This window comes from Beta vulgaris, chromosome 6 (assembly GCF_026745355.1).
Source record: "Beta vulgaris subsp. vulgaris cultivar EL10 chromosome 6, EL10.2, whole genome shotgun sequence".
Lineage (NCBI taxonomy): Eukaryota > Viridiplantae > Streptophyta > Magnoliopsida > Caryophyllales > Amaranthaceae > Beta > Beta vulgaris.
Window position 1 is genome coordinate 18,237,494 of NC_079207.1, and position 18,728 is coordinate 18,256,221.

At 36.7% G+C, this 18,728-nt stretch overlaps 1 protein-coding gene across 1 annotated transcript; it reads right to left on the reverse strand.

Annotated features, from left to right (window-relative positions):
- Nucleotides 1-9,219: 9,219 nt before the first annotated feature.
- LOC104896060 (14-3-3-like protein GF14 kappa) lies at nt 9,220-18,381 on the reverse strand. Its single transcript, XM_010682745.4, has 4 exons — nt 17,821-18,381; nt 15,113-15,235; nt 10,010-10,126; nt 9,220-9,523 (listed from the first exon to the last, which is right to left on the reverse strand). Exons 1-4 carry the CDS (start codon nt 18,304-18,306, stop codon nt 9,503-9,505), a joined length of 747 nt encoding a protein of 248 aa, XP_010681047.1. The 5' UTR covers nt 18,307-18,381; the 3' UTR covers nt 9,220-9,502.
- Nucleotides 18,382-18,728: the final 347 nt, after the last annotated feature.

Here is an 18,728-nt window from a genome sequence, read left to right on the forward strand (position 1 = left end):
ATTAAAATACATATCTTAAACAAAATATCTTCACAATTTCAAGCCATTTTCGAAACGAAAAATCTTTGCCCAAAACTGAAGAAAAGAAGGCTGCTGGGATGTGTAGCAGCTGCAGTTCAGCATCCTTCACCATGAAGCTCTCCTTTCTCATTTGTTGTTGGGATGCTTCTAAGTCCATGTGAAGTTCTTGTGGCCTTACTAGACATACTTGAGGTCACCTTTAAGCGTGAGGTGGCCTTGAATTTTTAGAATTAAGCTTCCTTTAAGGCCTTACAAAAATCGGATGAATTAGGAACAAAAACAGCTTGCCCTAATCAAGATTAGCTTAACTAATTACCCTAATTAAGCTAATTGTTCACCAACTAAGCTTAATTAACAATACTTAATGATGATTAAGGGTATCATTAGCATTAATTAACCTTGCTTAAAGGGAGATTAAGAGAGAATTAGCCTAATCAAGGTGCTTAAGAAGTGTTTTAGGAAAAATTGTGCTTGTTAAGCTTATGAACTGAACTTCTTTCACCATTTGCTCTTGATTTTCATGTTGAACTATAAGACTTGGTTCATAGTAGATGCTGCTGCATCATTCTCTCTAGATTCAAAAAGGTCTTCATGTATTTCAGATTCATCTGCAATATAGGGAGCTAAATCACCAACATTGAATGTTGTAGAGATGTTTCCCATTTCATCTGGCAATTCTATCTTGTAGGCATTGTTGTTGATCTTCTCGAGTACTTTGAAAGGACCGTCACTTCTAGGCATTAGCTTGTTCTTTCTTCTGGTTGGAAAACGTTCCTTCCTCAAGTGTAGCCATACTAAATCACCAAGCTTGTACAAAACTTCTCAACGTGCTTATTTGCTCGAACCTTGTATGCTTCATTCACCTTCTCTTTCTGGTTCGAGTCCCTTATCCTTTTCTTCAACTTCTTTATTGTTTTACAGTTCAACAGGAATAGGAAGTAAATCGATAGGACTTAAAGGATCAATCCCATAATTTACCTCGAATGGTGAACACTTAGTAGCATAAGTAGAAGATATGTTATAAGCAAACTCTGCATGAGCTAGCTTCAAATCCCAATTCTTTGTGACTTGTTTACTAGTGTCCTTAACAGTGTAGTTAGTGTCCTGTTGGTCACCTCAGTTTGGCCATCAGTTTGAGGATGTGCAGTAGTAGTAAATAGCAGCTTAGTACCTAATTGCTTCCACAATGTCTTCCAGAAATAGCTAAGAAACTTGACATCTTTATCAGATACAATAGACTTTGGCACTCCATGAAGTCTAATGATATCTTTGAAGAACAAATCAGCTACATGAATTGCATCATTTGTTTTGTTGCAAGCAATAAAGTGAGCCATCTTTGAAAATCTATCTAGCACAACCATAACTGCATCTTTCTGACGTTGAGTTCTAGGTAGAGCCACTATGAAATCCATGCTCACATCTTCCCATGGTTGAACTGGAATAGGAAGAGGTTTATAGAGTCCTTGATGAATGGAGCTTTTAGCCTTCTGACAAATACAACATCGAGCTAAAACTGAATGAACATCTCCTGCAAGTTTCGGCCAATAGAAATGTTCCTGCAATACATCAACAGTTTTGTTAATGCCAAAGTGTCCTCCTAATCCTCCTCCATGAACCTCCTTGATAAGCAAATCCCTTAATGAACATCGAGGGATGCATAGCTTGTTGTTTCAAAAAAGAAAGCTATCTTGAACTGTATAAGCTCCATGAGATCCATCTTTACATGCTTCTAATAATAGAGAGAAATCTGGATCTTCATAATATAACTCTTTAAGATGACTAAAGCCAAGAACACGAGCCTCCATTAAAGAAAGCAAAGAATACCTCCTTGATAAATCGTCTGCAATAATGTTAGAAACTCCATTTTTATATTTTGAAACAAAATCAAAGGACTGAAGGAATTCCACCCATTTTGCATGTCTAGACTGAGCTTGTGTTGGCCATTAATGTACTTTAAGGCTTGATGATCTGAGTGAAGCACGAACTGAGTTAGTCTGAGATAATGAGTCCAATGAGTCAAAGCACGAACAATAGCATAGAACTCCTTATCATAAGTGTTGTAGTTGAGTCTGGACTGATTAAGTTTCTCACTGAAGTAGGCTATCGGACGCCCACCTTGTTGTAAAAAACCTCCAATACCCACGCCACTAGCATCACATTCAACCTCGAACACCTTCTTAAAATCAGGTAAGGCTAGAACAGGAGCCTTACTAAGCATACTCTTCAATTGCTCAAATGCTTCTTGTGTTGCTGGAGTCCAAATAAAAGACCCTTTCTTGATGCATTCAGTCAATGGCGCCAAGATGGTACTAAAGTTCTTGATAAATCTCCTGTAAAAAGAAGCTAAACCATGAAAACTTCGAACCTCTGTAATAGTTTTAGGAACTGGCCAAGACTTGATTGCTTCCACCTTAGATTCATCCATAGAAATGCCATTAGAAGATACTATGAACCCAAGAAACGTCACACTAGAAGTGAAGAATTCACACTTCTCCATCTTTGCATATAGCTTCTTTTCCCTTAGCTTAAGGAAGACCTTCTGTATATGCACTAGATGTTCCTGTTCACTTTGACTATATACAAGAATATCATCAAAATAAATAACAGCAAAGATACCAATGAAGGGCATGAGTACCTCGTGCATAAGTCTCATGAAAGTACTAGGAGCATTTGTCAATCCAAATGTCATCACATGCCATTCATACAAACCACTCTTAGTTTTAAAAGCTGTTTTCCATTCATTATTACCTTCCTTAATTCGAATCTTATGGTAGCCACTTCTTAAGTCTATCTTCGAAAATATAGTGGAACCATGTAATTCATCCAGCAAATCATCAAATCTAGGTATAGGATACCTATACTTAACTGTAATATTGTTGATGGCCCTGCAATCTACCCACACATACGCATAGAACCATCCTTCTTTGGAACCAAAATAACAGGCACATCACATGGACTAAGACTTTCTTGTACGAGCACTTTAGCTAATAATTCACTAACTTGACGTTGCACTTCTTTAGCTTCTTCATGATTTCATCTGTAAGCTGGCTTGTTACGTAATGGTGCTCCAGGAATCAAGTCAATTTGATGTTCAATACCTCTACTAGGGGGTAAACCAAATGGAAGGTCTTCAGGAAAAATATCACCAAACTCCTTCACTAATGGCTTAATTTCGTGTATTTCAATAGGATTAACATCATTTTCATCTAACAACAACAACAAATACATAACCTTCCTCTTTTCCACAGCTTTATCTAATTGACATTTCGAAAGGATTAAGGTTTTTTTGTTTTGTGTTTTAGGTTGTGTTATTTTTGGTTTAGGTGCATTCGAACATGGTTTACTAGGATTAAGCATAATTTTCTTTCGATTATGCATGAAAGTGTAATTATTAGCCCTATCATTATGCATAGTTTCTTTATTAGATTGTCATGGTCTTCCTACCAATATATGACATGCATCCATAGGCAAAACATCACAAAGAACTTCATCCTTATACAAATCACCAAAGACAAGCTAATTAAAGCTTGTTTTGTTACCTCCACACAGTTGCCATCATTAAGCCAATGAAGCTTATATGGTTTAGGATGTTTGAAGGTAGGATGATTGAGCTTGTCTACCATGGTTGATGATGCCACATTAGTGCAGCTCCCATCATTAATAATCATCGAGCATATCTTCCCTCCAACCAAGCACTTTGTTTAGAAAATTTGATCCCTTTGAGATGGAACAATTCATCCTCCTTAGCATGAAGAACTCTTCTTAGAACAAGGCCTAAGGGATCACCTTGAGTTACTTCTCCCACCTCAACTTCTTCCGGCCTCTTTCTCGGAATCATCTTCAAGTTGTTCTTCAAATCCAAGTGCTTCATCAATGTTTTTAACGTCAATTAGAGTCATTACCCTTTTGTTTGGGCATTGAGCTTGATAATGACCATAACCATAACACTTAAAACACTTCAGATCAGATTTCTTAGAGGACTCTTCAACCACTTTCTTCCCTTTGTCAATGGCCTTCGAAGTATCCCCTTTTGGAGTGTAAGGAGATGCATAAGATGGCTTCACATTCAAACTTTCCTTGGTGTAATAAGCTCCCTTAACAAATGCCTTCTTCTTCTTCTGATGTTTTTCCACCTTCAAAGCTAGCTTGAAAAGTTCATCCAAAGTAGAATAAGGTTGCAACTCCTACTTCTTTTGAATGTCTTTCTCTAAACCACCTAAGAATCGAGCCATAGTTTGCTCCTCTCTTTCTTGAACATCTAATTTCATCATTAATTTCTCAAATTCATGAATGTAACCTTCAACACCTTTATGATCCTGAGATAAATCAGATAATTGGTTATATAAATCAAAGTGGAAGGTAGAAACTTCTCTTTCATCTTCTTCTTGAGTTTCATCCAACTCTTGATTTTTGACTTGTGCTTCCTTGCTCTTGCTAGAACAATATTCTCCCACCAAAGGGATGCACACCCCTTTAGCTTAGTAATTGCAACCTTGAAAACATTAGCATCATCATACTCCTTGAGTTCAAAAATTCGATCACACCTTGCTACCCACTCCAAATACTAGTGGAAAAAAGTCCATCTGATGCGGTCAAAACTGGACTTACAGATGCAGTTTTGGTCCGCATCAGATGGACCCGCAGCAGATTAAGAAAATAATCTGATGCGGTTCATCACCGCATCAGATTCCCACTACCTGATGCGGTTTTGTCCATGACCGCATCAGATTTTGGGCTGAAGGAATTTTTTTTAAAAAAAAACTGCTTTGTACTGCAGGTCCGCAGCAACAAAGCAGGAACACCAAAGCAACAACAGTCCAAACAACAGCAGTCCAAAGTAGTAACTAAACTTTAAAAAAATTCAGATCTAATAACAAACATTATACAAACTAAAAATGAATTCAATTATACAAAATTATACAAACTAAAAATATATTTAATTATACAAATATTATACACATTGAAAAATTCAGATGAATATAAACAAATAAAACCGAAAACTTATACAAAAATATAACCAAAAAATCGAACAAAATAAGGAAATTAAAAATTAAACATAAAAAATCGAACAAAATACGAAAATCGAAAAAAATACGAACCAAAAAAACGACCAAAAAAATTCGAACAAAAAAAATCGAACAAAATACGAAAATTAAAAAGGAAAAAATATAAACCCAGATTTGGAAAAAAACGTGATGATGAAACGATCTGTGGTTCGTCGGTCGCGGTTCGTGCTTGATGATGATGAAGAAAATGAATGATTTGTGGTCGATGGTGAACAAAGTCGATGATGATGAACGAAGTTGATGATGAACAAAGTTGATGATAATGAAGAATATGTGCGGTTCGTCGTTCGTGGCTCCGAAATCTCAAGCAAATTCGTTGAGGAGAGAGGAGGGACGATCGCTTCGACAGTGTTTGTGGGTTTGAGAGGGAGGAGGGAGAGCAGATCTAATGAGGAGAGATAGAAGAGATGTGTCGTGGGTTTGAGAGAGAGGAGAGATGCGTCGTGGGTTTGAGAGGGAGGAGAGATTAGGGTTGAGTGAGGAGAGGAGAGGAGAGATTAGGGTTTGAGGGGCACCTAAGGATTATGATTTATGAGGCCACGAGTGCAATGGGCCACGAGTGTATACTGGGCCACGAGTGAGTAGCGGATTTTCGGATGCGGTCACCGCATCAGGTTCATGAAAAACCGCATCAGATTTAAAATCAGATGCGGTTTTTTAAGGACCGCATCAGATTTTGTTTCCCAAATTTTTCTCCCATTTTTTGGTTGATTTTCGGATGCGGTTTTATAAAACTGCATCTGTTACTAAGTGACATATAAGGTTTTTTCCACTAGTGAAATAAACATCTGAATTAAGGTTTCCATCAAACTCAGGAATGTCTAACTTAATATCTCGAAAATCATCAGTATTTTCGTGGCCTTCTCCTTGTCCTGGAAGCTTCAGAGACAACTTTCTCACTAGTATCATAAGCCACATCTTCATCCTTCTCATTTCCCGTTCTTACTTGCCCTCTTAATCCCACATCTCTCGGAACAGCCATCATATTAGCCATTTGCTCAGATAAGGTGGCCATTTAATTCTCTAATCCAACCAACCGTGCTTCAATCATGTTCATGCCTCTCTTAAACTGATTTTCTTCACCTCCACTCATGGTTAATACAACCACGATGATTATGGCTCGAAAAGAAGTTTTGGGCTTAGAATAGGTTCGGTTTTGGGGGGTTTGTGTTTGGGTTTAAGGAATGTATTTAGGATGTTTATAGTATGATTTGAATGCTCTTAAACAACCTCAAGCTCTGATACCAAATGATACATAAAGACTTAGACAACAAGAGCATTCGAAATTGCAAAGAACAAAGGATAGAACAACTGTATCAAACCGGTTCGAATGAAAGAACAACCACCACTTCCACAATCCAATGTACCACCAATCAAAACTAAACTATAATAAAGAGCTTCTAGTTTAAGACTACTTTGAGTTTTAATCACTAATTCAACGTTTAGGTGATCAAAATTACAATGGTTTAAGAGTTGGTCAAAACTGACCAAGAGTTACACTAGACACACAGCTTAGTAAACTTAGCATAAAAGTTTCAATTTTCACCGGAATGATCTGATTCCAAAAAGCATTACAAACTAGACATATTAAGCTACAACATGTCCAAATTCATCCCAAAAGGACGTCATTTGCTGACCTAACTAAAGAAATAAAATAAGAGAAGCAGAAAATAAAACTATTTCTGTACCTCTACTCCTAATCATTAGCTAAGTTACCCTATAGGACGTTGCAATACAGAGAAAGAACCTATCGAAAATTAAAATACATGTCTTAAACAAAATATATTTACAATTTCAAGCCATTTGCGGAAGGAAAAAGCTTATCCCAAAACTGAAGAAAAGAAGGCTACTGGGACGTGTAGCAGCTGCAGTTCAGCATCCTTCACCATGAAGCTCTCCTTCCTCATTTATTGTTGCTTCTAAGTCCATGTGAAGTTCATGTGGCCTTACTAGACATCCTTGGGGTCACCTTTAAGCATGAGGTGGCCTTGAATTTTCAGAATCAAGCTTCCTTTAAGGCCTTACAAAAATCGGATGAATTAGGAACAAAAACAGTTTTGCCCTAATCAAGATTAGCTTAACTAATTACCCTAATTAAGCTAATTAATCACCAACTAAGCTTACTTAACAATACTTAATGATAATTAAGGATATCATTAGCATTAATTAACCTTGCTTAAAGGGAGATTAAGAAAGGATTAGCCTAATCAATGTGCTTAAGAAGTGTTTTAGGAAAAATCGTGCTTGTTAAGCTTATGAACTGAACTTCTTTCACCATTTGCTCTTGATTTTCATGCTGAACTAGAAGACCTTGGATCATAGCAGATGCTCCTGCATCAAATAATTAGATGAAAAATAAAGAAATAAAATAATAAAAAGATATTTATGACCCTAAGCAGCTACACAAAGAAATTTGGCATGATAGTTAAATGTGCATGTTCCATGGTTTTATATCAAAGACCGGAGAGTATCTCTGATACAACTACACTTTCTTTATCTCAAGTCATCTTTAAAAATACTTTTATTATTGGGACATTAGCGATGCTAAATCACTAAGCTCCTTTTAAAAAAAAAGACTATTAAACAACTAAATAAGAATCACACAATAGTTAAAAGGGGAAATTCCCACTAGTAACCCTGTACTATGGAACAATTGCAATGGTAAACCGTTTTTATTTTGAGTTTCAAAAATAACCCTATACTTAGTAATATTATACAACCGTGACATTAATGATGGTTTAATCGTTACTTCAACCATTAGTGTTATTGACTTACCTAACCCTGGTTATCCCCAACTACCACCCAGCACACTAACATCCCATCCAACCACCACAGTTCCACCTCTCCACAATTTTCCCACCGCTCCACATGAATTTCACTCCACCACCAATGTCCCACTTCTCCACTATTGTCCCACCTCTCCACCAATGAGAAGAGAAGCCACTGGGAGGGAGAGAGTAACAAGGAGAGAGAAAAAGTCATCGGGACGGAAAGATTGACGGGGTATAGTGTTTCCGGTGGAAGGATGGTGGTGGAGTGAGGATTTAGTGGGTTAGATAGTGGTTTGGGATTAACTTGGGTTAGGATAGTAAATGGATTTAACGGTTGAAGTAACGATTTAACCATCATTAATGTCACGGTTGTATAATATTACTAAGTATAGGGTTATTTTTGAAACTCAAAAGAAAATCGATTTACCATTGCAATTGTTCCATAGTACAGGGTTACCAATGGGAATTTCCCAAAATCTTTTTTAGTTGTATGGACAAAGAATGAGAGTGGGAGCGTTTAAAGATCAAGGAAACTAATAAACAAGAATCACACAAAAGTTAAAAATCCTTTTTAGTTGTATGGAGTATGGAGAAGGAATGAGAGTGGGAGCGTTTAAAGATAAAGGAAACTAACTCCCAAAGTTTTTCTCTAAACTTTGGACCTCTTGATCACAAGTAAAAATCCCACCACTAGAATATCAATTTAAATCCCACCACTAACCAAAGTAATGAGACTAGCATTGACAATTACCTGATAGTGAAAAGTAGTCATGATGTTGTGCAAACAAACATATATTATATACACAGTCACTAAATCAAGGGGAGCTGGCGTATGCCATAACCCAACCCAATCTTTTGGATATCTCTTAGAAGTTGAAGATAATGAAAATCCTAATTCCGCCAATGTATATTTGCTAATTGTGTATTAACACTCGATTCATGAAGTGTACTACGATTATCCATGTACAATAGTAGCTCTGAAGCATTCTAGTCAACCAAAACTTGGGATAGGGTAAAAATTGCAATTTCTTGATGGAAGATTCTTGTCAGTGTAATGAGAACGTTGGGAAGGGAAATTATTACAAAAAATGTGCTATCAACTTCATCTTATCCATCAGCTTTTGGCTTTGAGCGAGGGGATAAGACTTAAGAGAAAGAGAGCGGTGTGATTTTAAAATGCTACAGTAGTGTGACCACTGACCACATTGCATTGCATTGAAGAATAAATTCCAGAGTTGCTCAGGCTCAAAATACCATACACTTATTATGTGAGCCCCGAAAATGTTTGTCCTCAACATTGCTGGCTTGCTGCCATGATTCATGAGAAAAGGGGACCCTACAAACAGTAGTACTTAATGAAGTAAAGGAAAAGGTGCATTCAAGTCTTAAGATTATGCTTTAAAAGATTACAATTAGAGAAGACATGTATCATGCTGTTTTTAGAGCACAGTAACAAATAACAATGGCTGTCTCTAATGTCATTTGTACCAATGATAATTGCCATTCAAGCTTAATTTCATTGGATAATGTTACAGATTTCATTTACATATGTTTTGTGCACACATTTTTCTCCACAACATAGGAAATTAATGACATTCAAACCGCCCACCTCCTTTAATGGAGCAGAGTTGTGAGATTGACCGTCTATGCCTCATCCATTTGATCCTGCAAGTTCAAAGACGTGAGATGGTCAGGTAACAGAGGACGTAGAATCATACTCCATCACTCTATAAATAGAATTCAGATAGTGAAACTCAATAACACTATCCGTAAATAAAAACTCGATTGTTTTATGTATCAGAAAAAATTGTCACATTTTCGAAAATGATTGGTTGGTCCAATACCAAAACGCCACCATGCTATAAAAGCTCCAAATATAACATTGGGGAAGATGATACTTCATAACCAGCATTCGAAGCAAAATAGACAAAATATTCCATCATCCTCTCCAGCAATCAGTGACAAGGTCTGAACTTAAGAATTTCTAATATTTTTGAAATTACTCTCTTGTTCTCCTGCTTTTCCAAAAACTTCACCATGCTAGCAAACTATAACTGCCATTTTAAATTTACTTCCTCTGCTGAATAGCAGCAGTGACAAGAACAGCTACCACCCACTTAAACTTGACATGAAACAAGAAATGTCCCTTACCTGCATATCCGATGTCCAAAGAGTGAGATTATCCCGCAAGAGTTGCATTATGAGTGTGCTGTCTTTATAGGACTCTTCACCCAACGTATCCAGCTCAGCTATAGCTTCCTCAAAAGCCTTCACAGTCAAGAGACAAAATTATAGCAAAAGAATCAAAATGAACTTAAGCCTCATCTGCTGCTCTAACAATACCTTCAAAAAATTTAGTTGATGAATATATAACATAGATACACATCATGCAAAAACACCCACCATTGTTTTCTGGGGAACTCACACAAACACCACATAACAATTTTTACTTCTGGAGCAGAATGTCCCTCATAATCAATGATAGACATTAAGTTGAAGTCGATCTATAAGACAATTTGCAGTTAGCATAGATTGCTGAAGCTTGAAAATGTGTCAGCTAAAATATATTCACTGGTGCAAACTGGGTATGGTAGTCTGCCTTCAGACCAACTTCTCACCTGCATGAAGTTATTTGTAGAAAGTAGGGGCTGTACCATGATGTATATGTAGCAACTCTAGCCTCCAGGTCCCAACTCTCATATGCAAACCCTTGGAAGTTCTTTCCTTCAATTGTATATTGTCTTAAACTATTTCAGTGGAATCATATGAAATTTGAAGCTTATTTCGACTACTTCAAATAATTCTGTCTTAGATAAGGATACACGTAAGTCTCAACGTTAATAACACAAGACATTTATCCATTTACTTTCTGTATAAACTTGATTGATGCTCCACGTTCTTCGTATTCAAGCCTCAGAATTTCCATCTCAATGCAAATTGTACCTCAGAAGTTATGGCTTTTATCTGTGATTATATTCTAGTCTTGTTAGGTTCACCTCCGAAAAAAGGTTAGAAATCAAATCAAAGGGATCCTGACGAATTATTCCTAGAACCAATTACCTAAAACAAGTGTTTAACTGACAAATACCCCGCCCTCCCCCCAAAAACACTATTTTTCTCTCTTCCTCTCCCCCTCACCTTTAGTCTCCTCTTCCTCCCTTTAGTCTCTCACTACCCTCCCACTACTCCTCTATTAAGATATAAGATAATATTATTATGAAACCTTCCTAAACACTAACTCCTAAATATATCTAGCTATACTCCTAGTTGTACAATACTAATATATCTCAATCTTCTAACTCTACCTCAATACTAGACTCATTATCACAATAACATCATATATGATATTATTCTCATAATCTCATAATAATGCTATCTTATATCTTTGATGACTTGATCTTGAGCATAAGAGTTGAGGATTGAATAGCACTCGTCAAGGAGAACGTCAGCTGCAGGCCGCGGCAAAAGTGCCGCTGGGAACGGCAAGATCAGACGTGAAAAGAAGAAGCTTGCAGCATAGCCACGGGGTGCGGCTGCAGTGCCACGGGGCTCGGCCAAATCAGTTTCGATCTGTTTGTGGACGTGCCGAGCCGCTGGGCGCGGCAAATGTCAATCTACAGCACGCACCAACTCGTGAGGGGTTTAAAAGCCCTAATTCTTATTTCTTTTTGCCTCCTTACTCATATATTATTAGCCTACATATAAATACTCTATTTGTAGGTTAATATGATCATCATCAAAACACAAGAGAGAGAAACAATAGAGAAGTTCTAAGAGAGAGAGCTTTGAGAGACTCATTAAAGAGAGTATTCAAGTGATTCTCTTGCCTATTGTATTTGTGGTTCCGCTTGATCATAGTACAAGAGTTTATCCAAGGACGTAGCTATCAAATTGATAGTGAATCTCGTTAAATTTTTTGTGTTCTTTATTCGTTTATCGCATTGTTTGTTTATTCACTTCCGTTGCAACAATTTTAATATCCTCCTACCCTCTCCACTGTTACGTCTGTCGCAACTTGGTTGCGTCCGCTTTATTTTCTTCTCCATCTTATCTCCTCTCTATCTACCCTCCTTCATCCTCCACCTTTAGTTGTGTCTCTCTACCCCTTCATTACTCTTAATCCCTATCCCCCTCTCTCCAAACTTGGTTCGGCCAATAACTTCAGCTTTGACGGTTGACTATACCAACTTAAGTTCTAGTGTAAATCAGCAAATATGATGGCCCAAAACAACTAATAATGGACCAGATCAAAGACAACCAAAGGATATCTACAACATGAAATGATATCTATTTCATATTTTGGTTATTCAGGTGACTATTACCTACGAAGCATGGAGATGCCCGGGACAAGGTTTTGTTTCGAAAATGGGAACAAGACATGAAGTTCTTGGAAACGCCACCAAAAAGTTCATGGAATGAGTTAAAATTGGGAAACATTCCAGTGTTCTACAAAAAAAGGAACAGATTTCCATCTCCTAAAGTTCTTAGTCACCCTCTCTCATGAAACCCCTTCAAGTACACTTGTCAACTTCATCTGTTGCTACTTGCTAAGGTGGTCGTCAAAGCTTCTTCCTGCCAAAAGAAGTGGTGGAGATGGTCGATCTGGTTCAAATCTTCTCTTTCTCATTATCGCTGTGTAGAGTGATTGCCAAAGCTTCTTTATTCCTCTCCAGTAAGACTACCTCATAGCACGTTTTGGTTTGATCAGCACTAAAAATCAACGGTCGGCGTTAATTGGTTGTAGAATTCAAATTAGAACTTTTTTTTAGGAAAATAATTAAAACTTGTTAATAAGTACTCAATTTTAAAAAATAACTTATTAGGTCGTAAGTTCAAAAGTAAACGACTAATAGATCGTTCACAAAAGCACACGAGGAGTAAAAGTACAATAACTCAAACCTCACATGTCCAATTCCCAACCTCTACCTCATAGCACGTTTTGGTTTGATCAGCACTAAAAATCAACGGTCGGCGTTAATTGGTTGTAGAATTCAAATTAGAACTTTTTTTTAGGAAAATAATTAAAACTTGTTAATAAGTACTCAATTTTAAAAAATAACTTATTAGGTCGTAAGTTCAAAAGTAAACGACTAATAGATCGTTCACAAAAGCACACGAGGAGTAAAAGTACAATAACTCAAACCTCACATGTCCAATTCCCAACCTCTACCCCTGATTTCCCCATTCAATTTTAAAAGGGCAAGGAAAATGAAGAATAAGAGTAGAGATAAATACTCTTAACATACATTCACCACCTAACTAAAGACGATCATATTTGCATCAAACAAGTCGAATTCATCTTCCAATCAAAAATCCCCCAACATCCAAATATCAATATTTCGTTATTAACCTTTGATTTATAGAGGAAAAGGGGGGGATGTAAACACCTTGTAATCCTTGTGGCATCTCCGAAACTTTCCTCCTCATCCCTTCCTAGTTTTGCCATCGCTTAAACTCTCCAATTGCTCTAACATCTATGTCAAGGATGTTTGTGGCATTGACTAATCCCCTCAACTCTCATGAAGACAGCTCATCTTCCCTACACTAAATGTTTTAGCATTAGAATATCATTCGCTATTGTCAAGAAACAAAACTCAAGAGTCCTAGTATCTAATTTAGAATTTGAACTGCCACGATGTTCACTTAAGGCATCTCCAATCAGCACAATATTATTTGAAACCCCACCATGGCACCCACGTCAAAGAGAAGTCCATATAACAAAACACCGAGGAAGAGTCATTACCCTCCTACAGGAGCACCACCACCTTAATCTCAATAAGATGGAATTGCCATGAACCGAACAAGAATTGACCTCCAGTGGTTGTCCATATATAATCTGTATCTCCACTCTCTTTTTTGTCAAGTCCTACGTGCTCCCTCCCCCACTTAAATTTGTCAAATCATTCTTAACGCTCTCTATCGAAGCAAAAAAACTTCTATTATAATCTCCATGATATCAACTTTCCATTACCCCCACCAATGCATCATCTAGTCAATGTTCCAAATGCCCAAACCATCATCACAAAGTCTCTCTTATCATCCTTAATATCAATAGCTTCAACCATCTTCTTGATGTACAAAACGACTCTTAAGTTGTTCCTGCAAATCTATCTTAACATATGCATTTCCTAATCCCATCTACCAAAAAATTTCTTCCAAAATGCCCAACACTCAGATCCACATACCAGACCATCCTAACTTAGCCTAGTGGTGTCACTCTTCTATATTATTCCAACTCTTGCAAAGACACATATTATTAGATGTATTTATATTGCTATGTCTAAGAACAAATCCGAAAAAGTATCTCCATCTACCAGGCCACTACTCAATGATTTTCTGTACAACCATTTTATTCGAGGCACACTCTTAAGCCACTTTCACAAGACAGCAAGCTAAAGATGTTCCATCCATATCCATTACTAGTACATGATAGTACAGATCAAATAAGAAATGAAGCTTTCTATACTCTTTCAATCACCAATTAGCAGAAGAAAATTAATCAAACCCAGCAATTTGAAAGTTACACAATGATGATCCACCATGATGCAGGGGTAATTTGAAAGTTACACGTGTTAGATGATAGTCTTCAAAACAGACTACCATTCACAGCAAGACTACTATTGATCACAAACAGCAGAAAACTCACGATCAAACCAAGCTCTCCTGTTACAACTTACAAGTCTACTAAGAAGTATACCACAGAAAAGAACTTTCAGCCTACTTCCACTAAACATATCTCCTCATTTTAGTGAAATTGCCTCAAACCACCACCAGTTAATAGCCGTATAACTCAAGTTAAAAAAAAATGTACTCCAAGATATAGCAAAAACCTCCTTCCCATGGCACACGCACACACTCGCTTATACACACACTCGCTTATACACACACGCGCGAGCGGGGATAAATCGTCCATTTTCTAAATCTACGGAAATCCTTTCTATGAAGGATCATTGCTGTTTAAGATAAAGCCACAGAAGCCATTTAATAGGCTCTCCAGAATATTAATGCAGCAAACATCTTGATCATAAAAAGAGCACAGAAGTGACACTTTGGAAAATAGTGAGAAAAAACAATTGAAGAAGTGCAAACTAGACGAAAAAGTCAATTGTATATGCAAAGCTCCATGTAAAAAGTTCTATTTTGTAAATCAGATAGAAAGACCTGGCACTCAGACACATATTTCTCCACATACAGGGTCAAAATAAGTGAGCCAAGTCCAAATAGTTTTATAAGGAAGTTGAAACTCAAACATACCTGTTTGGCCAAACTACAAGCTTTCTCAGCTGAATTAAGAATCTCAAAGTAGAAGACGGAAAAATTCAGTGCCAGACCCAATCTGATCGGATGTGTGGGGGAAAGCTCAGCAAGTGCAATATCCTATCAAAGTAAAACAAGAAGAACAACAAAGAACAATGAGAATCGGATACGTTTAACAACAATGGTATACAATAGACCTTAATATCATAAGTGCTAGTTGATAAACATTAATATGAATGCTGAAAACCAACCATCACTCATTCACTTGGACATTTCACTTCAACTCAAATAGCGAGGTGTGAGTAGCATAATATGTTCAATTTAGCATGTTGAATAATTGAATACTTCCTCCTTTTGCTATATACTACCTCCGGTTTTTATTAGTTTACCCGTATTCCTTTTTGGGATGTCCCTTATTAGTTCACCCTTCTCTTTTGTTTCTATTTTTGGAATAGGACCACTGTACAAGTGTGGAGAATAATTGTGTTAACCTAATGTGGTTAACCCTGGCATTCAATATATATAAAGTTTACAATATAGGCCTATGACTAGTAAAAGACTATTCTATCCTTTTACATACAATGTTATCTAATAACTACTAACTTTCCATCACACATACATTCAACTTTAACATAAAATAATAGTTTTTCTTTCTATGTCCCACAACCTTGTTTCTCTTAAAACTTTGTGCAATAGGACCACTAACTTTCCATCACACATACATTCAACTTTAACATAAAATAATAGTTTCTCTTTCTTTCTATGTTTCATAGTCTTGTTTCTCCTAAAACTTTGTGCAAAAGAAACAAGTAAACTAACAAAGACCGGAGGGAGTAATAAACTACATTTGACTTTAACGGTCACACTACGTCAACTTTAAACTTTGTTTTATTTCATTGTATACTAATTTTGACAACTTTGTGGTCAAAGTCAAAGAGGGCTATCTTTAAGGAAAAGAGACAAGATTCCATGCAAATTAGAGGTTCTTTCTACTGCACCAGAAAGCCAGCTTGTCAATAAAAGTATCATTAAAACTAAGAAACACTTGAAAAGCAAAGAGGAATAATAATTCCCTCCAATTAATGAGATGCTCTCCTCAGTAAACCACTAGGGAATATTTGTCTATTAGCAAAAGAATATTGCAGATGTGACGCAATAACCACCGATAGACAAACTACATAACCAAAAGCAACTAGATGATACATGAGCATCATGTGTAAGAAGAGACAGCAGGGGCAGATAAACAGGTTCATACTTCCCACGTTTTCTCTTTTGATCAGTTAACATCTGTTTTTTTTTTAAGTGTCTCCAACACACCAATTGACCATGAATATCTTGAGTACATACGAGTCAAAATGGTAAAATTTGATGTTCTTCAAATATAGGCTGTAACAAATATAGCAAAATCCACATGACTATAGTTGTTATACTTCCTCCCTTTTCTTTTAGTTGTACCCAAAGTACTTTGTAATTTGCACATATGCCTACATGGAACTTTGAAATTTAATATATCTAGTTATGCATAGAAAAAAAATATTATAAAAAATTATATCATAAAATTACATGTCAAGAGAAATCTAACAAGATCTACATAAGTATATTTGTCATAATAACGTATAAATATTTCAAGAGGGTCAAAATAAAGTTAGCAAGTGTTGGAAGGCAATATGGTACTAGTATACTACTAAAGCTTTGTTTGGTAGCAAAAAGTTTAAAGAAAATAAGAGGGGTTTGATTGAAAAGGAGATGAAGTGGAAGGAAAAGAATATTCTTTAAATCCTTGCTTTCCTTACCTCCCAAAAATCCGAGGAATTTGACAGAAAAGAAAGCTAACAAGCTTTTACATATTTTTCTTTATTTCTTTCCTTTTCTTTACTAATGACAACCAAACTTGTGATTCCTCTTAAATCCACCAATTATACCAAATATTCGAAACTACAACTACACCTACCTTCTTTTCCTTTCTTTTCCATTCTCTTACTTTCTTTTCCCTTCCTTTTCTAGAAAACTATCAACCAAAGTGTAAAAGAAAACGAAGGAAAGGACTATTAGTAAGAAGATACAAAAAAAAGTTCATTGATGTTCGACCCCCCAAACACACATGTTGCCTTTATATAATTAAAAAAAAAAAAACACAGGAAGTAGCTTTTTTGGTGCTTCGGTTGCATAACACACAATATTACTACTTGTACCGTCTTCGTGCCTCATATGAATAAAAAAAACATAATATTACTACTTTAGTGACGACATAAAGGTAAGTAAGCGATATAACACAGTCTACGGCCCAACGTCTTTAATCTGAACAACTCTCCCAAGTCACCACAGTGATCCTCCAAATCAACAATTCAAAACTAGTATATGAAAACCATGTGGTAAATCTACTTATTTAACTTCAATTAGGCCCGTTCTTTTGGACCGAGTGAAATTGAATTAAACTGAAACTTAACTGAAAATAAGTCCAAAAGAATCCGGGTAAGTACTTGTCAGTTGTCGCACCACCTAAAATGAGATAATTTCGAGGTTTTAAGTGCTAGCGAATGCGGCATATAACATCAAACATAACGGTCAAAATAAATGAATAATCCTATTCCTAACCTAGATCTATAATTCTACAGAATAAAGCCTAATCTATATAATTCCCATCAACAAAAGTAAGATATAATCAAAATTAACTAAGCAAAGTAATTAGTGAATAGGAGCAAAACCTGAGCAGACTTATAAGCAAGCATAGTTTCTTCAGCAGACTTCTTCCTTTCATCACCAGCAAGAAACTCAGCCAAATAACGATGATAATCACCCTTCATCTTCAAATAAAACACCTTAGATTCAGTACCAGAAGCCGAAGGCAAGAGATGAGAATCGAGTAGCTTGAAAATGGAACCACAAATAGAAGAAAGCTCCGATTCAACTTTAGAACGGTAAGATTTGACTAAAGGAACATGATCTTCGTTGCGTCGACTCTCCTCTTTCTGTTCAATCGATGAGACAATTCGCCACGCCGCACGAAGAGATCCGATGACGTTCTTGTAGGCTACGGAGAGAAGGTTGCGTTCTTCCACGCTCAATTCACCGCCGGAGGAAGTTACTAGATTGTCCATGTATGTTACCATTTCTTCGTAACGTTCGGCTTGTTCTGCCAGTTTTGCGAGGTATAGGTACTGCTCTCGGGTTAAGTTTTCTAGAGACGCCATTGATATTGATCAGAGCTTCAACTTCAGATTTTTTTTTTTTTTTTTTAGTGTGGGAGTGATGAGAGAGAGGGGAAAAGTGCAGGGGAGGAGAATAATGAGGTCGAGGTTTTAAAGACAGGACGACAGGAAGAGTTTTTATAGGATAAGGATGAAAGAGAGGAGGAGGATGGGTTGGAGACTTGGAGTGGACCCACTTCTACGTGGTTTTTTACTTCGTTTAGACTTTGGATTTACTCTCATTAGGTTGTAGCGTGGACTACACTCGCTGTGTTTTCTCATATGAGTGAGTAATCTCACATTTGGCGATCCTATCCTAGAGCATGAGCAATGGTTAGGTTGGTCTTTGTGTTTTTATTTTCTCTCTCCTTTCCTCCTTCTTACATCTCACATCCCACTAAAACTTCTACCAACTCATCTTTTTT